The sequence below is a fragment of the Mesoplodon mirus genome (assembly GCF_964341445.2).
Source record: "Mesoplodon mirus genome assembly, chromosome: 12".
NCBI lineage: Eukaryota > Metazoa > Chordata > Mammalia > Artiodactyla > Ziphiidae > Mesoplodon > Mesoplodon mirus.
In genome coordinates, this window is record NC_138988.1 from 81,847,206 (window position 1) to 81,868,144 (window position 20,939).

Sequence of the window (20,939 nt, forward strand, 5' to 3'; positions counted from 1 at the left end):
CAGATGTCCCAGCGGGAGCCAGGATTCCTAGCCTGCCGTCAGCTCACAGGCAGACGGGCTCCCACGTCTTATCCAGCTCTTCCTATTCCATTTGTGTTTTATGGGCTTTCTTTTTCGGAGACCTAGGTGGCTGGGCTCTTGAGCATGAAAGTCAGAAGCAGTGCCCTTACCTTAGGGCTGATTCGGTTTAGAGCTGTGAATAAATCACTTCAATTCTCTGTGTCTCAGGGCGGGGGAGTTCAGGATTAGCACGTACACACTACTATATATAAAATAGATAACCAACAAGGACCTACTGTATAGCACAGGGAACTATATTTAATATCTTCTAATAACCTATAATGGAAAAAAATCTGAAAAAGAATATATATATATATATATATATGTATGTAAAACGGAATCACTTTGCTGTACACCTGAAACTAACACAACATTGTAAATCAACTATACTTCAATAAAAATTATTTTAAAAAAGTTAAAAATGCAAATTTTTATATGCATAAAAAGATAATAGTGGAAACTCGAAAAAAAATTCTCCATGCCTCAGTTATTCTCACAATGAAGTAACACAAACATAGTTTTTTTTAATGCCTTGAGTGACTTCCTTGTGCAACTCAATGAATTTCACAATTTAATGTAAAGAAGGCACACATACAACCAGCTACATCATAAGGCTAAGGGGATATAACAGGTTGTGATTAATTCTGCTTGAATCTGTTGCTAAACTCCACAGAGGAGGTTATAGCTGAGCCTGGATTTGAGAGAGAAGCAGGGTTTGCCAGGCGTAGAGGGGTACTTGGCGATGCAAAGTGTGTGGCTTGTTCAGGGAACCAGGACAGTCTGTTCTGCTTTTTTCTATGCAGTGAGAATAAAAAAACTAGGTCTCCTAACTCCTGCTCCAATGTTCTTTTACTTTAGTTTTCTTCTACCTCAATGTTCTTTTACTTTCTTTTTCTTCTGCCTGGCCTCCCTTCCCTGCATCTTTGCTTAGGCATTCTTGGGCACAAAAGTACCAATGATAGGAGGAAATAGACTAAAAGTCATCTGGTGATTGGAAATCCGGTGAACAATTTAAATATTGTTATGGATACCTCCCAAGTGGATGAACTACACCCAGATAAACAACATCCAAGTCAGATGTTGTTTCCTGTTGAAAAATCCCTAACATGTTCCTTGTCTAAAATCTCACCGGTTTTACCTTTAGAAGCAAAGAGGGCCAAAGGAGAGTCTTCTTTCACTCTGTTTTTGAACAATCATCCATTGACACATTCTGGGCCACCTTTCCTCTGATAATTGCTGATAGGAGGAAGAAAGGATGGGTAAGTCCGTGTTTCTGTCTCAGGGAACTTGCAACCCAGGAGGGCTCTCTGCACACACAGCAGGGAAGTAGCACGTAAGTCCAGACGTTCTGCTAACTGAAATGTGTGGAGTAGGTAGGTAAGCACTCTGGGAGGAAAGAAATTAAGATGACCTGGAGAAAACTTCATGGCCAATGTGGGATTGAACTAAGGCCTAGAGGCTGTCTAAAGAGAAACTGAGAATGAAGCGACCTGCTTGATTCTTGGTAGCAAATAAAAAGCCAAGGTCTTGGGACCGCCAGGAGAGTGTACAGCATTAGCTGCAAAGGGGTTAACGTAGAATTGCTAGGAAATGCCAAACTCCTTACACAGTGCACCAACCCGGCTTTCCTTGGTTATCAGATTCTTCTGCTATGGAAAGTACATTTCCAATATTGATTTCCTGCCAATGGCAATCTGTGGCTCTCTTCGGAGTTCACCTGGGCTGGCCCGGGTCCCAGCAGGTTTGCCGATAGGTGATGAAGCTTCCTACAGGTGAGAGGCTGCATAGCTGAAGCCAGACCATGCCGAATGAAGCCAGCGGTTACACTCTTGTGGAAAGTCCTGGGAGGCTTCCTGTCCCCAGGCTTTAATTAACAGGCCGTTCTGACATCAGAGCTTACCTTTACCCAAACCAGCAGTTTCTGAAAGAAAAGGATCACCATACCAGCCAGCCTGGCCCTTGACCTTAGACTGCTCAACGCATTCTAAACTGTTCCCAGCTCCTCCGAATTCTCCCACTAGAATTAAACACAGATACTACTTATTGCATGTGGGCGGTGCATTCTGGGTCTGTAGTGATGCGTTTTGAAAATAGTACCTGCTCAAGTGAGGAGGTGAGCTGAGATGTGGGAAGGACGGGAAGTAACAAAAAAGAAAATACAAGGAATCCCAGCTGAGAGTTCCAGCTGGAGAAAGAGAAAAATCCCCAGGGCAGAGCAGCAAATTATAAGGCTGTCTTTTCTTTCTCCTGTCCATGTTAGGCGGAGCCTTGCCTTTTTTTATAGGCAGGGTTCAGCCGCGTCAGGTGCCCACAAGGTGGGGGATTGACTCCCTTCTTTTTTTTTTTTTTTTTTCCGGTACACGGGCCTCTCCCGTTGCAGAGCACAGGCTCCGGACGTGCAGGCTCAGCGGCCATGGCTCACGGGCCCAGCCGCTCCGCAGCATGTGGGATCTTCCCAGACCGGGGCACGAACCCATGTCCCCTGCATCGGCAGGCAGACTCTCAACCACTGCGCCGCCAGGGAAGCCCCAACTCCCTTCTTAACTCTGTTAGGGTTTGTGCGCTGCGGGAAAAGTCTTGCGACAATATTGCATATACTGGTTTTCCCAAGCTAAGAGAACATGATTGCTGCCTTACCAGCAGATGTTACCCATTTTTTTCCCCTTTAACCCCGTGCCCCCAGCCCCATGACCATTAGCTTACATCCGTGGTGGCAAGTATAGCTAGGTTACTCCTGCGGACAAAAGTGTTGCCTGACATTCCAGTAAACGGTGGATGTTGTCCACCATCAATCCCTCATCCACTGCAGCTGCCCCTGCGGTGAGCCCTGAGGGGAATTCAGGGTGGAGAAAAACTGGATACTGGCCCTACATAGTTAAGATGCAAATCAGAGGAATAATTTCAATGAGCCCAGACTCTTGCATCTGCCCATACATAGAAAAGCACTAAAATCATTAACTTGAGATGTCTGTTTTTCGAGATTAGCAGTGATCTTGCGATGTTCTGCTACATGTTGTTTTTCCAACAACATATATCCAGCCTATATATCCAGGCTCCTCCCTCACCTCTTTGGAGCAGATCCTCAGAGTATCTGAGAGGCTGATTCCTGGCCTATAGTCCTCAGTAAGGTCCCCGAATAAAACATAATTCTCAACTTTTAGGTTGTGTGTTTTTTCTCTACTCGACACTCCTGACAATAACTTTATTACATGATCTGCTAACTAGTTGAGCTCAAAATCCACAGAATAATACAAATAAGCATGTATTCCTTTACAATGCTGGGGTGTTTTGGCAGGTGGGGGGAGGATGTACTAATTAACTGTACTAATTAATTTTTTTACCAGTTTTTACAGATTTCTGTCAAATATTCCTATTTGTTGAATAGCAGTAACTTCATTTACAAAAGGAGTAAATATTCATCGTCAAAAGTACTATAACAATAGTATCGACTCCAGATGAAAAGTAAAATTCCCCTGTCATCCCACCACTTAGCAATATCCGTATTGATGTTTTGATTATTTGCAATTCCATACTTTTTCTGTGCCATAGGTATATCTTTACAAAAATGGGATGCATACTTTTAATTTGCTTCTTCCTTGTACTAATGTCTTTCATTCATGTATTTACTCAGAAAATCTTTGTTGAGCATCTACTTTGTGCTGGTCAGTCACTGTTCTAAGTGTCAGGGAGACTGCAGTGAGAAACAAATGGAGCACACATTTATGTCCTGCGTATCTCTCTATAACAATAAGTGTAATATATCTACATAATTATTTTAATGGGTGTGTAGTATTCTATTGTATAGATTTATCATAATTAAATCAGATCTCGCATTTTTGGATGTTGAAATGCTGTTTGTGTTTTAGGTTTTCTTAAATATGGAGTGGATATGCATTAATGGTTGGTGAATCTGAATCCATGTTAAAATTGTATCTGCTCATAATAGGATTCTGCTGGTACCGCCGCTGTTTAAAATATGACTTTATAAACAGTGGTATGATACTTGGCAGATGTGGCTGCAAAGATTGGTGTGGGCCCAGCAGCCTCTCACTTGATGGATGACTGAAGAGGTCCTGGGGTTGTCTGAGGCCACTGCAAGTGCACCTCTGTCTCTGGTCAGACCAAAGGCTGCTCACAGCAGGGTTCCAGGCCTTATAAATGGGTATCAAGCTGGCATTTTGGCTGCTGTTCCTTCTCAGCCATTTATGGTTTTGCAGCATTGTGGGAGGCTGGGCTTCTGTGGATTCTGGAAGCATTTCTTCTGCCCTCTTTGATGGAAATTGCTGCTTTTTTGTTCTCTGTCCAACAACCAGCAGGCCACCTTCCTGACATCTTCATGAGGCCGTGACATGAGGTGATGTCACAGGATCTGTTTGTTGGTGACTTCAGCACACTGCTGGATCTTCAGCACGAAGCAAAACATAGTCCAGATGAATTATAGAATTTCTTAGCATTAGAACTTATAGAGATTATACCCTCAGTTTTATGGACAAAGACACAAGTGTAGAGAAGTAGTGATTTGCTTAAAATCCCATAGTCATTGGTAGAGCTGGAACTGCTAATTCCTCATCCAGAGCTTCTCCAGGGAAACAGCTATTCCGAGTTTGTGGTCAGTTCCCATAGGGCCCTTGTAATAGATCAGGGAACACCATTGCTTTAGAGTCCTCTCTTTGGCCTCCAGATAAAATGTAATCAGTACCAAACTATGTCCGTTTCGCAAACACAGAGCTTTTAGATGGCATACTTTAGGTGTAAAACTATTAGCATTATTAATAGTTTTAAAGGAGGACCTGAGATAAAACTTTAAGATTGGACCCCTAAATAGTCCAAGGCATGATGTAACATTTTATAACACTTTCTTGTGAATGTTAACTGAATTCATGGTGCAGATGTTGTACTCAAGAAATAGAACTTTTAATTCCAATCCCATTATAATCTAAATCTAATTAAAGCTTTAATAAAGCAGTTGGAAGAATCCCAGAAATGTAACCAAAAATATTAAATTCCTTTTCAATTTTCAAAGATTGCATTAAAATCAATTATAAGGTAGAAAATATATATATATATTACTAAATTATAACCCTTCTGTGTGTTCTTTAGTTCAAATATTGCTGGTACTTTAATGTGCATGGTTTGCCTTTTCAAAGCATCACTCAGCTACTGCCCATTTTATCATTATTGACTCTCTTTTTTTCCTGAGAGGTAGAGAGACAGGAAGTCGTCTCCCACCCACCCTTATTTATGAGGAAAATGACCCTGAGTAGCTGAATGTCTTGGGCATGGCCACATAGCTCATTGTATAGGGCAAATATTAACATCCAGACTTCCCGACTTGCAAACCATTATTTCTTTTTTTCCCTTAACCTGGCAGAACAGAAGGAAATTGGTGCCATACATCTGGGCCTAAAGAGCTATTTGTTCAGTAAATCATGATTAGGTGTATGATTATTTTATATGCCACATATCATCTTAGACATAGGAACTTGCATGCCACACAGCCCCTGCCCTTAAAGCAGCCGGGTGTGGTGGGAAGTGAGCTCATTACCAAGGGTCAGGGCCCCAGGAGAGAAGTGTGATGGGGAGGCAAGGCCAGGGTAGGTGGGAGCTGGGGCACCCTCATCCAGCCTGGGGTTAGGAAAGCCCACAGGCAGAGCTGGCGCCTGAGCAGAGTGTTGATGAGCTGGGGTTGCTGGAGCCGCCCTTGTGTGCAGAAGCATGCAGGGGAGATAGAGAGTGTTGCACCTTTGAAAAACTCCCAGTGTTATGATCCAGGCCATCCAAGTGGCCTGGGTTTGTGGGCTCTGGGAAAGGAGGCTGGAATAGGACCGGGGAAGGAGGTCTACAGAAGGGCCTGTTTGCACGGGCTGAGAGTGTGTGTGGTAAACAATGGTGCGCTCTTGAGGGACTTTGGGGAGGGGAGTGGTGATCAGTCTCCGCTTTTAAACTATCACTGTGAAGTGGTTTGGAGACTAGAGGGCGGGTTTGGGGATGCGAGGTGGGGGAGCCATCTCTTGAGGAAGAAAGGTCAGTTATGAGACCGCTGTTTTCCTCATCAACACAAGTTCATCTTGAAGGCCCAAATCAAGGGGGAGCAGTAAAAATGGAAAAGACAAGTGGATTCCAGAAACGTTGAGATAAAATCAACAGGCCTCCATGACTGATCAGAGGTAGGGATGGGTCAAGTCTGGGCTGAAGGAGGAGGCTGAAGAGGTTGAATTTGAAATGCCCGTGGGATATTCAGTTGGACAAAACCAGAGCTGCTGGATATTTGAATCCAAACTCAGGAAAGATGTGGCTGGAGGCATGTATTTGGGGATGCTATGATAACAGGGCCTGGCTGAAGCCAAGGACATGGCAGAAGTGTCTGTGTGAGAGATATCAGAGGCAGAAAAGGGGGCTGATGGTGGAACCCTGGGGACAGACGCCACAGTTGACAGGGTGATGGGAGAAGAAAGCAGAGGCGGGACCACAGAGGGCAGTGTCACTTAAGCCAGGAGAGGAGGTACCGGTCTATAGCATGAGTCCCCCGAGCTCAGGTGACATAGGGATTGAACAAGCAAAAACTCCAGGGATGGGCTTCCCTGGTGGCGCAGTGGTTGAGAGTCCGCCTGCCGATGCAGGGGACATGGGTTCGTGCCCTGGTCCAGGAATATCCCACATGCTGCGGAGCAGCTAGGTCCGTGAGCCATGGCCACTGAGCCTGCGTGTCCAGAGCCTGTGCTCTGCAATGGGAGAGGCCACAATAGTGAGAGGCCCGCATACCGCCAAAAAAAAAAAAAACCCAAAACCAAAAAAAACTCCAGGGATGAGAAACCTCTCCTCTTCCTTCTGCAACATCAAACCTAAACTCACTTCGCTAATGCCATGCCACCCACTGCACTCACTTCCTCCTTCTTCCGCAGCGGTCCCTCTGCTCGTGGGCCCACAGAGGCCGTAGCATCCTGGGTCGTGTTCTGCCCCTTTCCTGGAAGGCCCGCCCCTCACCCCTTCACATGTGTAGGTCCTATCCTCCCAGGAGCAGCTCTGCTCCGTAGAGGCCTGTTTGTATTTCTCTCCACTTAATACTCTGGTACGTGCGGTCTGGTGGTGGCTGTTGATTCGTGAAGTTTGACTCTTCTTGTAAGTGGCTTGAGGTAGGTGGTCTTATTTTATTCTTCCTCTGTGGCCTTGGTAGACTGGAGTATTGTTGAGCAGACAGTCCTTGCTCTGAAAAAGCTCTGGTTGATCCACATTCTTTTTTTTCTTTTTCTTTTTTTAATTAATTTATTTATTTTTGGCTGTGTTGGGTCTTCGTTGCTGCACGCAGGCTTTCTCTAGTTGCGGCGAGCGGGGGCTACTTTTCATTGCAGTGCACGGGCTTCTCATTGCGGTGGCTTCTCTTGTTGCAGAGCACAGGCTCTAGGCGTGCGGGCTTCAGTAGTTGTGGCACGCGGGCTCAGTAGTTGTGGTGCGTGGGCTTAGTTGCTCCACGGCATGTGGGATCTTCCCGGACCAGGGCTCGAACCTGTGTCCCCTGCATTGGCAGGCGGATTCTCAACCACTGCGCCACCAGGGAAGCCCAAGTTAAACATTTGTGAGGGCTGAAATTTATTGCATACAGATTTGGGTTCTCAGGAGAGGCAAGTTCAAAACCACTTGCTTTCCAGAGCATAGTTAAAAAAAAAAAATACACACACAATCTTTGCAATTAGATTTCATTAAATTTAGGCTACATGTTAATTTTGTTCAGCTCTTAAGATTTCTCAGGATAGGGCTTCCCTGGGGGCACAGTGGTTAGGAATCCGCCTGCCAGTGCAGGGGACACAGGTTTAAGCCCTGGTCCGGGAAGATCCCACATGCCGTGGAGCAACTAAGCCCGTGCACCACAAATACTGAGCCCGCGAGCCACAACTACTGAAGCCTGCACACCTAGAGCCCGTGCTCCACAACAAGAGCAGCCACTGCAATGAGAAGCCCGCGCACCGCAATGAAGAGTAGCCCCCGCTCGCTGCAACTAAAGAAAGCCCGCGTACAGCAACACAGACACAATGCAGCCAAAAATTAATTAATTAATAATTAATTATTTAAAAAATATTTCTCAGAATATGCCTTGGTTTTTACCAACCTGATTGATGACTCATTTGACCTTGAGGTTCCAGTAACTATTGCTTATCTCAGATTTTCAAGTTCCCAGTGAAATTAGTGGGTAATTTAAGATTAGGTGCTCAAGAAATGTAGGCTTGGGAGGGTGGGAGGGAGGGAGACGCAAGAGGGAAGGCATATGGGAACAGATGTATATGTATAACTGATTCACTTTGTTATAAAGCAAAAACTAATAATAAATAAATAAATAAATTTTTTAAAAGAAATGTAGGCTCTTATTAGTAATATAAACATTGATAATTTTTGTATTTCGATATAATACTTCATACTAAATAAAATACATAAAAAAGCTTTGTATGGATGAAGAGTGCTTTTATCTATGCCAGTTCAAGACTATTCGAGACTTGATTTGGAGTGGTTTACAAGATCCCTCATTTAAAGCGCCCCCTTGTGTCATTACAATGATGTGCAACTCTTCAATGGATGGCGCTAAGGGACAGAATATAATGTCTAAGTCAAGGATTGGTCTTCACCAGGATGGTTCCAGCCATTGAAACAGGGGAGGAGCATATGTGACAGAAATGCTGGCCGGTGGGTAAACGTTGTGGTAGTAGATTGCAGAAGTCTCTTCTGATTGATTGCGTTTTCTCAATAAAATAGGAAAAAGGTTAGGCTGAGTGAGGATGGATGAAGAAGTATAGGAGATTTGAAGAGAGAAAACTACTAGGTTCCACTAGGAAGACATTGGGATAATAGACAATGAATATACAGCTAGATCTTTTCATGTCATTAAATACATTCACAACATATTTCTATGGTTTGCTCACAATTCTGTTTTACGGCTTAAATTATGGTTCTATGATTTTTTCAAACCAATTTCCTATTGTTGAACAAGAAAGTTCTTTCCAATTTCTTACTGTTATAAATAAAATGGAACAGTGTCTCTTGCTATACCATTCCTTAAAAAAAAAAAAAACAACTTCGTACTGATAGAGCCTGTCTGATGATTACATTTTTTTTAATTTTAGCGATTTTTAGTGAGTTTGTAGCTCACTGTGATATTTTAAATTAATTAATTTATTTATTTATTTTTGGCCGTGTTGGGTCTTCATTGCTGCGTATGGGCTTTCTCTAGTTGTGGCGAGCAGGGGCTACTCTTTCATTGTGGCGTGCAGGCTTCTTATCGCGGTGGCTTCTCTTGTTGCAGAGCATGGGCTCTAGGCACGTGGGTTTCAGTAGTTGTGGCACGTGGGCTCAGTAGTTGTGGCTCATGTGCCCTGGAGCGTAGGCTCAGTAGATGTGGCACATGGGCTTAGTTGCTCCACAGCATGTGGGATCTTCCTGGACCAGGGCTTGAACCCGTGTCCCCTGCATTGGCAGGTGGATTCTTTTTTTTTTTTGCGGTATACGGGCCTCTCACTGTTGTGGCCTCTCCCGTTGCGGAGCACAGGCTCCAGACGCGCAGGCTCAGCGGCCATGGCTCACGGGCCCAGCTGCTCCGCAGCATGTGGGATCTTCCCGGATCAGGGCATGAACCCGTGGCCCCTGCATCGGCAGGCGAACTCTGAACCACTTGCCCATTTTACTCTGTTTCCTGTAGGTTGCATCCCCGTGTAGCCATGACGACTGCCATCCTGGAGCGGCTGAGCACCCTGTCCGTGAGTGGACAGCATCTGCGCCGCCTGCCCAAGATTTTGGAGGATGGGCTGCCCAAGATGCCCGGCACCGTCCCGGAGACCGACGTGCCCCAGCTCTTCCGGGAGCCCTACATCCATGCTGGGTACCGCCCCACCGGCCACGAGTGGCGTTACTACTTCTTCAGCCTCTTTCAGAAACACAACGAGGTGGTCAACGTCTGGACCCACTTGCTGGCGGCTCTGGCCGTCCTCTTGCGGTTCTGGGCCTTTGTGGAGGCCGAGGGCCTGCCGTGGACCTCTGCCCATGCCCTGCCCCTGCTCCTCTACGTCCTGTCCTCCATCACTTACCTCACCTTCAGCCTCCTGGCCCACCTGCTGCAGTCCAAGTCCGAGCTCTCCCACTACACCTTCTACTTTGTGGACTACGTGGGCGTGAGCGTTTACCAGTACGGCAGTGCCTTGGTCCACTTCTTCTACACCTCCGACCAGGCCTGGTACGAGCACTTCTGGCTTTTCTTCCTGCCCGCAGCCGCCTTCTGTGGCTGGTTATCTTGCGCCGGCTGCTGCTACGCTAAGTACCGTTACTGCAGGCCTTACCCAGTCATGAGGAAGATCTGTCAGGTGGTGCCGGCGGGGCTGGCCTTCATCCTGGACATCAGCCCTGTGGCACATCGCGTGGTTCTGTGCCACCTGTCTGGCTGCCAGGAGCAGGCGGTCTGGTACCACTCCCTTCAGATTGTCTTCTTCCTGGTCAGTGCCTACTTCTTCTCCTGCCCGGTTCCGGAGAAGTACTTCCCGGGTTCCTGTGACATCGTGGGCCACGGGCATCAGATCTTCCACGCCTTTCTGTCTGTCTGCACACTGTCCCAGCTCGAGGCCATCCTTCTAGACTACAAGGGGCGACAGGAGATCTTCCTGCAGCGCCACAGCCCCCTGACCATCTACATGGCCTGCCTCTCCTTCTTCTTTTTGGTCACCTGCAGTGCAGCCACTGCAGCCTTCTTGAGGCAAAAAATCAAGGCCAGACTGACCAAGAAAGATTCTTGAGGCCGGCAGGTGGGGCGTGGTGTGGAGTTGGCCTGATATGATTTGGGGAAAACTTGAATCAACAGTAGGAGCTGACTTTTTGTTTTTTAGAGCAGGCTTTTAAATGAGTACATATTTCCAAGGGTGGCTATGACTGTGGCATTAGGAAGCCAAAGGGTCCAAGAGTTTTGCTGTTATTGTTGTGAATGAAAGTATTCCTTTATCTTCTGGGCTGTAGCCTTACGAGACACAGGAAGGGAAGGGACCTTGGCTAAGATTCACTGGACACTGAATTAAGAACCATCTTCATGCCTGAAAATTTAGTAGAATTCCGACTGTGGCCTCCAGGGGCAAGGCCTGGTCTAAAGGGATAATCCAACTGGACTGGAAAAGTTAGGAGGTGGCTGGACCACACTGTATTGAAATGAGCATTCTTCTATGATACTGGTCTTTGGTAATTGGGTACATTGACCCAAGGACCCGATTTCATTTGGATTTCAGATTGTCCGGGGTGGAGAAGTCAGAATCTTCAAGAAGATTCCGTAAAACCCTCAGACTTTGTGAATTACTCGGTTCATCTGACTTCTGGTCCCTTCTCTGGCCCACTCTAGCACTGACCCTTTTCTCAGGATGATGTCTGACTGGCTGTTTTCTCCCAAGTGCTGTTCACTCCCATCTGTACCTTGCATGATGATAGAGAGGACGATGAAGCAGTCATACTTCCAGGAAATGCTTGGATCCATGTGGACATTCAGGAAACTTACTCTCATATAATACTAATGGAAACGGTAGTAGAAAGTACAGTGCCAAGAGCCATCAGGAGGTCCAGCCAGCAAGCATGGATACCGTTTGGTGTCATGGGACCCTTCTGTTTTATACCTGTGCATTGCAGGATTACTTGAGATCTATTAGGGCTGCCTTACATGCCAGAAGATCTGGAGCTTTTTCCAGAGCATCTTCTCCAGATTTTGACCAGCATGTTCAAAAAGCCCCTGGTAGAGTGAATTGGTTCTAAGAGTCCCACTAGGGATCTGATTATTTCAAGAGGAACTCAAGGTCCAGCCTCTTAAATAGATGCTGCCCCATGAAGGACCCGCATAACTACCCTAGTTCAGGGTCCTCGGGGAGGCAGTTGTACCTCAGCTTAGAGCAGCTTAAATTAATCCAGCCCCAGGCCAGGCACATGTGTGCATTCATGGTGGGTTGGTCCCCGAAGGCTCCTTTGGGTGAGGATGGTGAACTGGGCACCCTGTAGGCAGAATGTTCTGTTTAGGACATAGCTGCCCAGCAGCTTCTATGGGATGGGGCGGGGCTTGCAGTTGATGTGTTCTGGCCACGCAGCCCCCCTGAGGACTGCCTTCTGCACTGATCCAGTGAAGGGGGCTGCATTGGAACCCTCCCCAGAGGCTGTATTTCCTATCAGTGTAAGGTCTCTGTTTACTAAAAAGGGAGGTGGGTTTTCATTCCAGTTTGATGAACCTCCTCTCTTCCTAATTACTTGTTGTCTTCATATCTTTGTTTTCTTCCTTTCTCTTGAGAGATGTGTAGGGTTTGTGCCTTATAAATGGAAATGTATGAACTTAATACACTTAATACATGGCCATGTGGAATTTTCAGTTTGGGGTTGTAGGGATAAGATAAAAAGAATTAATTGCCTTCCAACCCATGGATGAAAAAACTTCTGAATATCAGAATTGCTTATCCATCAGAAGACTCTTTCAACCTGTATTTTGTAGGGAAAAATTCAACTGAGGCTTTCCTGTAGTCTTTATATCAAGAAAGCGAATGTCGGGACTTCCCTGGCAGTCCAGTGGTTAAGACTCCCCGCTTCCACTGCAGGGGGTGTGGGTTCAATCCCTGGCCGGGGAACTGAGATGCTGCATGCCATGGGGTGGCCAAAAAAAAAAAGCCAAGCATATGTCTTGTCAGTTATGTTGTTTTCCTAGATGGATTTCTCCTGGGAATCCTCAAATACCTGAACTTCTGTGCTACCCAAGTGTCTTACACGAGCTTCTGGCATCCAGGCCAAATTCACCGCCAATAAAGTAAGCAACACCAAACCGGTTGAACTGATGAACAAGGGAATGGAAAGTTGTGTCAACACAGTGCAAGTAGAGGGTCAGTTTAAATGGAGATGAGAAAGTGTCTGTAATTATGGATTCAGAGGCTAACTTCTTTTAAAAATTGGAAGGAAGGGGCTTCCCTGGTGGCGCAGTGGTTGAGAGTCCGCCTGCCGATGCAGGGGACATGGGTTCGTGCCCCGGTCCAGGAAGATCCCACATGCCACGGAGCGGCTGGGCCCGTGAGCCATGGCCACTGAGCCTGCGCTTCCGGAGCCTGTGCTCTGCAACGGGAGAGGCCACAACAGTAAGAGGCCCGTGTACCACAAAAAAAAAAAAAAAAAAAATTGGAAGGAAGATGTAAGGCAAGCTCTTGCATGTAACTGTGGTGGCCATGGAGGGCAGAGATCTTTAGGCCAAATGCAGGTATTTTTTAAGGGAGAAAACACAAGGTATAGCAGTGATCTTCCAACGCCATCTGCAGACCAGTGCCAGTCTGCACACTTATTGGTCTGTGACAAGATAAGTACAGAGAGACACTAAACTCTTAGATATGAACGTAAAATTCATAACATTTTGATTTTAATTTATCCAAGTATTGGTTGGTCCCTCAAGTACTGGAAATTAAAAAAAATTTTTTTCACCAGAGATATTTGAGAAGTGTTGAGTTGAGGGACTACTATCTGGTTAGAAATTCCAGTATCTCATGAGACATAGAGACACAGGAGATGCAGGCGTTTTTAAATACTCAGACTCTTGAGGGGTTAAATACTCCTTTTAAAACATTTTCATTCAAACGATTGAATCAGTAAGGAAGAAACCTAGTTTGTTGAAAAGGAATAATAAGTATTTGATAAAGGGGATGGTTCTTCTTATTCCACCAAAGCCAAAAGTTGACATCTATTGGAAATTCTGCTGTTATTGCTCTCTTTTTTACTAAGGCTTTCAACCTATTAAAATGTAAATGCCTCTGGGGGAAAAAAAAAAAAACTAAACTGAACTATTAGTCATTTACGTCTTGGGAATAAAATGGGTATTGTATGTGGCCCCCTACTCAGGGTAGAGAGAGGGAATAACAGGATGCAGCGAATTGGGGACCTAGTTGCCTGTTTGTTTCCCTCTTGCAAGCACTTCCTGACCTTTATTTACTAGGGAGCTAATGTTAATACTCTTCAGATGTTAGGGTTTCATCTCCCACCTTGGCTGAAAGTACCTCACTCAGTAACACTATTCTCAGTCCTCTACCGGAAGCTTGAAATTGTAGGCACTCAAGCCATGGAATGGAGGTAGTTCTTTCCTGCCTCTGTTTGCCCACCTGTTCACCAGTTGTACCCTGATGCTTGAAAACATTAGGTTCTTCAGTTGCCACGCTGTAGTTTCAAATGGGTCCTCCAGATGGTGCTTATGTCTTACTCAGAGAAGGCATGGCCATTGTCTCCAAGGCCTCCGCCTAATTTTGTTGTTCCTAGGGTTTTGCTTGATTGCTTGGCAAAGAAAAAATTGAACTATTTTCTGTTTATATAAATCTACTTACACAAATGACCATGTAACAGATTTTGTAAATGCATTATTGTACTCTCAACAGCTACCTTGTGTCTTTGACAAGGCCTATCTTAAAGAAAGGTTTTATCTAGACAAACGTTGCCAGAAGGAGATCAGGACACTTCATAGCCACCTAGAAGTAGGAAAGCATAAAAGCTTTGAAAAAAATCTCCATACCCAAAATCCCAAAATATTCTCCCCCTCCCCCAAATCCCCACTTGTGAGTAGATCAAAGTGGGCCCCCTCCCCAAAAGCTATGGAGTTGATTTCTCTAAGGATTTTCAGTCTAATTGAATAAATGTTTTAATCTCATGGACAATAGAGTTAAATATTCCAAACTTTTGAATTCATAGACTGTATTTTTTGAAACCTAAAAATTACGAACTATACTATTGTTATACCGTAACAGGTACTATGGTTGTGAAATGTGGCACCTGTCAACCAAAGGATTTTGTGGCCTTAACTATTAGATTTAAATAGCTGTGGAGAAGGTGATTCTACTATCACCATAACAGGAAGAAAACAGCATTCTCTGGCTAGAGGCTCCACTGATAGAATTATGGATACCCCTCTTGCCCAAACCCTTTTTATCACCAGTAGGGACCCTGGGCAGTTTGCAAATACTTCTGTTGTCACTGCTAATAGTTTAACCACTTTTCAGTTACTGATTTAGCAAGTATTTATGAGCATCTCTTGGCGGCAGACTCCATGTTGGCTCTGGAGATACCACAGTGAGGGTAAAAAACCGGGACCCTCCATGCTAACGGAGGACCAGTGTCTTCCCACCTTGGGCCATGATAGGGGCCCCTCTCCAGGACTTGGTTCCAGTCACAGCCTGAGGGCCAGATGGCCTGCCAGACCCACGGGAGGCTGGGACCTGCTTTGGGCAGCCCCTTTTCAAAAGGATTGAGCTCTCTCCTTTCCCCTCCAGAGGCTGGAAACACTTCCCACTCCAGCAAGGCTGTCACCTTAGAGTCACCTCAACCCTTCTTGATACCCCTGCTGCCTCCCCAGCCCATCTTCCTGCCCTCTAGTTGATTTAATCCAGTCCTGGGGAATCCTTGACACAGCCAGACACAGAGAGAAGCCCTATATTTCCACAGGTTGCATAGACTTCCCATAACGCCCATCCTTTAGGGAAAGGGATGTAGGGTTCCAACCTGAGTGCAAGCTCCTGATTTGGTAAGTTGGAAACAGCATGCTACAACCCTGGCTGCCTCCTTTGGGGGAAAAAAAAAAAATCCACCTTATCCCTTATGGAATTTTTAAAGAAATATTTAATATAGAAGGAAAATCATTTCATTAAAGAGAAAAATCATTTAGATATTAACTTTGGGAGCATATCTATCTAAGGTAAGGGCACTTCTTACCAACATGATTCTCATAAGAAATTATGCACTGTATTTTATTTTATTTTATTTTATTTTATTTTATGCACTGTATTTTAGACTCTAGGAGGCCTTGGCCAATTCAAAGGCTCCAGAATAACAGCTCAGGTTATATAGAGCACTGTGCTTCCCCAAACATTTCCACAACCATTTGCTTTCCTAACTAGTCATGTGAGGTAAAACCAGAAAGAGCTCCATGAAACCAGAAAACACACTAAGAAAGTAGAATGATTGCTTCAAAGTCACACAACTAGGAATGTTTAAACTCAAAGTCCTTTTTCCTTCAGATAAATTCAGGGCCCAGCTAATTGGAAACATCAACACCAAATATTTGCAGAGTGCTTTGCAGTGTGTAAAGCACTTTTTAACGTATTGTGTATACTTTACCTAATCTCATTTTAATTTTTGTTCCTAAATACCTCATGAATAGCCAGGGTTGTATCACTTCTTTGGGGGTGAAGAAGTACATCGTGGATGTCCTTGGATATCAAATAAAGCATTCTCTGCATCTCATGGTCTCTTCAGAAGCCAGAAAGTGACCTTCTTTGGAAATGGCAGCTGCAGATGTAAGGAGGTGATACTGGAGTAGGGTGGCCCCTTAGTCCAAGGTGACCGATGTCCTTATAGGAAGAGAGAGACACGGAGAAAAGGTGAGGACGCCCAGCCCCGTGACAGCACAGAGACACACGTGGGGGAGAACAGTGGTGACAACAGAGGCCGAGGCTGGAGTTATGCAGGCAGGGAGGGTCAAGGGTGGACGGGAACAACCAGAGGCCAGGAGGGAGAGTGTGGCCCTGCTGGGACCATGATGTCCAACTTCTGGCCTCCAGAATTGTTAGAGCAGAACTTTCTGCTGTTTAAGCCCCTCCGTTGTGCTGTGATGTCTGCCCTAGGAAATTAACACCTGGTTCAAGGCCGTCCTCAGTTTTTACTTCTATCAGCTGATACAATCTGGCTGCCCAGTGGCCCTGGGCTCAGCGGCCTCAGGGGGAGAAGAGAACAGAGAACGTGGAGACCCCACTGTCCCCACCCACCCTCCATTAAAGGGAGAAATGGGATTGGTGGTCTCGTGGGTGAACTCCGTGGAAATACTCCTGGGAAGCTTATCACTCATGTGATGCAGTAGCATCTCTGTGGTAGGAGGTTAAACACAGAGAAGAAATTCCAAAAGGCCACTTTCAGTGCTCCACCCAGTGAAGCAGGGGCTCCTGGGCCCCTTGGCAACTCCCCTCCCAGGTCTTTGCCTCTTCTCAGCTCCCACAGCGACCTGTCCACCTGCGTGCCTTCACCTTCAGCTGCAGAGGCTGCAAAGCCACAGTCTGCTCTCCATCCCAGTGGGGACAGAAGGGAGGTGGTGACCACAGGAACACGGCAAAGGTCGGGGCGCTGTGGGAAGCTCCGGTCCCCAGCCTCCTCCACAGCGCACGGGAGGAGGCTGGTGCTTTTCTGTAACCCAAACCGTAAAGAGAGTTTGGAGTCCCACCCCCTAAAGGGATCTGGGGTGCATGTGTGTGTGTGTGTCTGTGTACCTGTGTGTGTCTGTGTTTCTGTGTCTGTGTGTATCTGTGTCTGTTTCTGTGTCTCTGTGTATCTGTGTGTGTCTATGTGTGTTCGTGTCTGTGTGTATCCGTGTGTATCTGTGTGTGTGTGTCTCCATGTATCTGTGTGTGTCTGTCTGTGTGTGTGTCTGCATGTCTGTGTATCTGTGTGTCTCTATGTATCTGTGTGTGTCTGTGTTTCTGTGTATCTGTGTGTGTCTGTGTGTGTGTGTCTGCATATCTGTGTGTATCTGTGTGTGTGTGTATCTGTGTGTTTGTGTGTCTGCGTGTCTATGTGTATCTGTGTGTGTCTGTGTGTGTCTGGGTCTGTGTATCTGTGTGTGTGTGTGTATGTCTGTGTGTGTCTCTGTGTGTGTGTCTGCGTGTCTGTGTTTATCTGTGTGTATGTGTGTGTGTGTGTCTGTCTGTCTCTGTGAGATGTTTGGAGGGTACAAGAGGAAAGAGGAAAGACATAAGTCACATGTGCCAAACCTAAATGTTACACAGGCTTTAAAAGGCCTAACACACTTGCCCCCTTCCCTGTCTTCCTTTTACCTTCCTGTCTTTAGTTGATCATCCACAATTTTTCCAAGTCCCCAGTCACTCTCCAAACAGTCCATTCAGAAGAGTCCCCTAGACCACACTAATGGCAAACAGTCCCTGGGTACTTCCTATGTGCCAGGCACCATGCTTCATACTTACATATACTAACTCATTTAATGCTCACAACAACCTTATGAGTTGCAAATAATTATTATTATATGTTTATAGTAAGGAAAGTTTAAGACACTCCCACAGTTCACAGATCTGGTAAGTGATAGAATCAGGGCCTGTACCCAGGCCATCTGGCTCCAGAGTCCATACTTTTTTTTTTAACTTTTTCATTATAGAAAATTTCAGTATATACAAAAGTAGACAGAAACGTTTAATGAAGTGTTTAGTCATGTCAACAAGGGTCAACTCACAGGCAATCTGGTGCCATCTACCCTCACTTGCTCCTTCTCATATTATTCTGAAACAAATTCCAGACATCTTATCATTTTCTCCATGATACACACTTGGGTATGTATCTCTAAAAGTTTTTAGAGAAATAAAAGTTTTTAGAGAAGATGAAGACATTCTTGCAAAACCATCATACCGATCATGCCTAAAAAATTGAAGAACAATTTCTTAACATTCTCACATTAGAATTCCCAGCAGTCTCATAAATGGCATTGTTATTTTTAAAGTGTATTTGTTTGAATCAGGATCTCAACAGGGCCCACCAGTTGCAGTCGGTCGACTTGTTATTTGTCTCTTTTAAACTATGGGTTTCCCTTCCACTTCACTCTTAGTGCCCCTCCCTGCAATTCATTTGTTGGCAAAAAAGGGTCATCTGTCCTGAAGAGCTTCCTACAGTCAGTACTCTCTATCTACACGTCGTTCCGCCTCTGGGGAGCTATGATACGGACTCCTTCTGTATCGTATTTCAGAGAGGGAACAGTTCTAGACCCTAGACCCACTGGGGCTCCATAAAATTATAACTAACATTTATACCTGTGAGTATGCACATTTGGGGAAGACAGGACCCATAGCTTTCACTAGGTTTTCAAAACCATTAATGATCATTAATTCTGGTCCAGGCTTTTCATTTTAGAGATGAAGAAACCAGAAACACAGGTAGGTAAGTTGTCCAAGCTCACACAAATATTCAAGACACAGTGAGGACATGAATGTAGCCCTCAGGACTCCCAAATGGGCATTTCACTTTCTGTTCCATGCTGCATACATTCTGCTCCGTGCTGCATGCATTCTGTTCCATGCCGCATATGTGAGAAGAGAGAAGGATGAGTGGATTGAGATATTCAGTGGGAGAGGAGGAATCAGAGGCATTTCCCCATGTTCAAGGTTGCCATTTACCTGGATCAATGGATTCATGCCCTGTCCACATTTGGAATCTAAACCTATAATCAATATTACTGCCATATCACTCTAACACTTCTATTTCTCCATCCTGTGAAGAACCTGATTAAGGCACAGATGTCTTACAAGCTGGATGCTAAGATCAATGATCCCTCATGTGCTGAAGGAAGAATATCCTTCCCAGCTGTGTGAGGATTGAGGTTGAGTGTAAGAAATACCCGATTAGTAACCAGTCATTAACCCATGGTTTCTTAATCTCTTTTGATCTGGGGATTTCTCATCAGTAAAATGAGGGGCTGGGTTGTGTTAATCACTTTCCAAGTTTTTTGACTCTGACCGCACTAATACCCACGATGCCAATGCGTATGTTTTTATACATCTTAAAATACTTTTTCACTGAATTATTCTTACCCATTCAACATGGGATGCATCCTGATCATTTATAGTCTATTTCATTTTTTAAAAAATTCTAGTTGTTTTCACAATCATTAAGATGTTTTTAAGACCTAGTAATGGGGATCCACTGGCTATTTGAAAAATACTTTACTGGGTGATTTTCAAGTCATCATTTATTCATTTACTTGGTCAGTTATTTTACAACTGTGTATTGAGTATTTAAGAGGTGTTAGACACTGTGGTGGAAGCTGAGAAAATGGCACTGAACAAAACAAAGCACTTATCCTGTGCTTACATCTTATGTAATCTCTAATTCTGTGAAGTCATGTTTGATAGGATTTTTCAGAGGGAAGGGAATTCTGAGTAAATCAGCTAAAGTCATAGAATGGGTTTGACTTAGAGGACAAAGCATCAGAAACACGAGTTTTTTCAACCCCCTGGCAGGAGCCCACTGCAAAACTAAAATAATCTAAACCCAAACTGTGTGATTTTTGTGTCAAATGAAGATTTCCTGTGGGTCCCAAATCTGTTCCAGAATTTGCTTGGAAATCAGGGTTTCTCTCACCTTTCTCCATACCTTGCAAAGATCAAAGTGGTTGACCGGCACGCTTTTCAGATAATTGATTCCAGAGACCACGGAGTGATAGAAATGAAGGGTAGAGAGCATCTGACTGAGGGACACGCCCTTGCAAGGTGTCATCTCCATAGTCACTCACTAGCCACACTCCCAGTGCTTCCAAAGGTGCAGGTGGGTCATTGAGTTTGCTTTCCAGAAACCTTGCTGTACCGTTTTTTTCCAGCAGAGGGCAGGAACGCACCACAATCACTGCAGAAAGGCCCGCGCGCGCATGCAACCTGCTTCATATCTGTCCTGTGATGTTAGGTACTGAAGAATAAGGATGTCCTAGGATTTTAAACAAATTCTAGGTAAAGCCAGCTCCGGGCAAAATGCTGAAAAAGGAGACTTCTATTTTAGGTGGCTGCTTGCAGCCTCTGCATTCCGACTCCTCCCATCAGGTGTCTCTGGGAGATGTCATCCAGCCCCAGAGAGGCCCTCTTTCAGGTTTGGCCTCCTGGCAGTCTGATCTTCCCATTTTTTCCATTCCCCAATCTTTGTAGCACACTCTAAGGTCATGCAACGTCCCTGTGGCCTTCTGAGTCCAGGCTTTATGTACAGCCTTCCAAACATCACACTTTCTACTATAGCTGCTGGGGATGGTCAGGCTCCCACCCTCTCCTATATATTCCACAGGTGAGAAGTGGTGAGTGCAGGTTGATGGTGAGTGCAATCCATGCTGAGTCATCCTG

General features: G+C 45.2%; 1 protein-coding gene across 7 annotated transcripts in view; it reads left to right on the top strand.

The window, feature by feature from the left end:
- Nucleotides 1-13,513, top strand: part of PAQR8 (progestin and adipoQ receptor family member 8) — a 36,007-nt gene extending 22,494 nt beyond the window's left edge. For 3 of the 7 annotated variants that reach the window (XM_082638032.1, XM_082638033.1, XM_082638035.1), the window contains 2 exons: nt 6,963-7,056; nt 9,743-13,513. In XM_082638032.1, the coding sequence (XP_082494158.1) occupies nt 9,762-10,826 (1,065 nt within the window). In that variant the 5' untranslated portion in view covers nt 6,963-7,056; nt 9,743-9,761 and the 3' untranslated portion in view covers nt 10,827-13,513. Of the gene's footprint in view, nt 1-6,122; nt 6,228-6,962; nt 7,057-9,742 lie in introns of all 7 variants that reach the window. The other 4 variants (XM_082638036.1, XM_082638031.1, XM_082638034.1 and 1 more) reach the window with 3 other exon arrangements.
- Nucleotides 13,514-20,939: the final 7,426 nt, after the last annotated feature.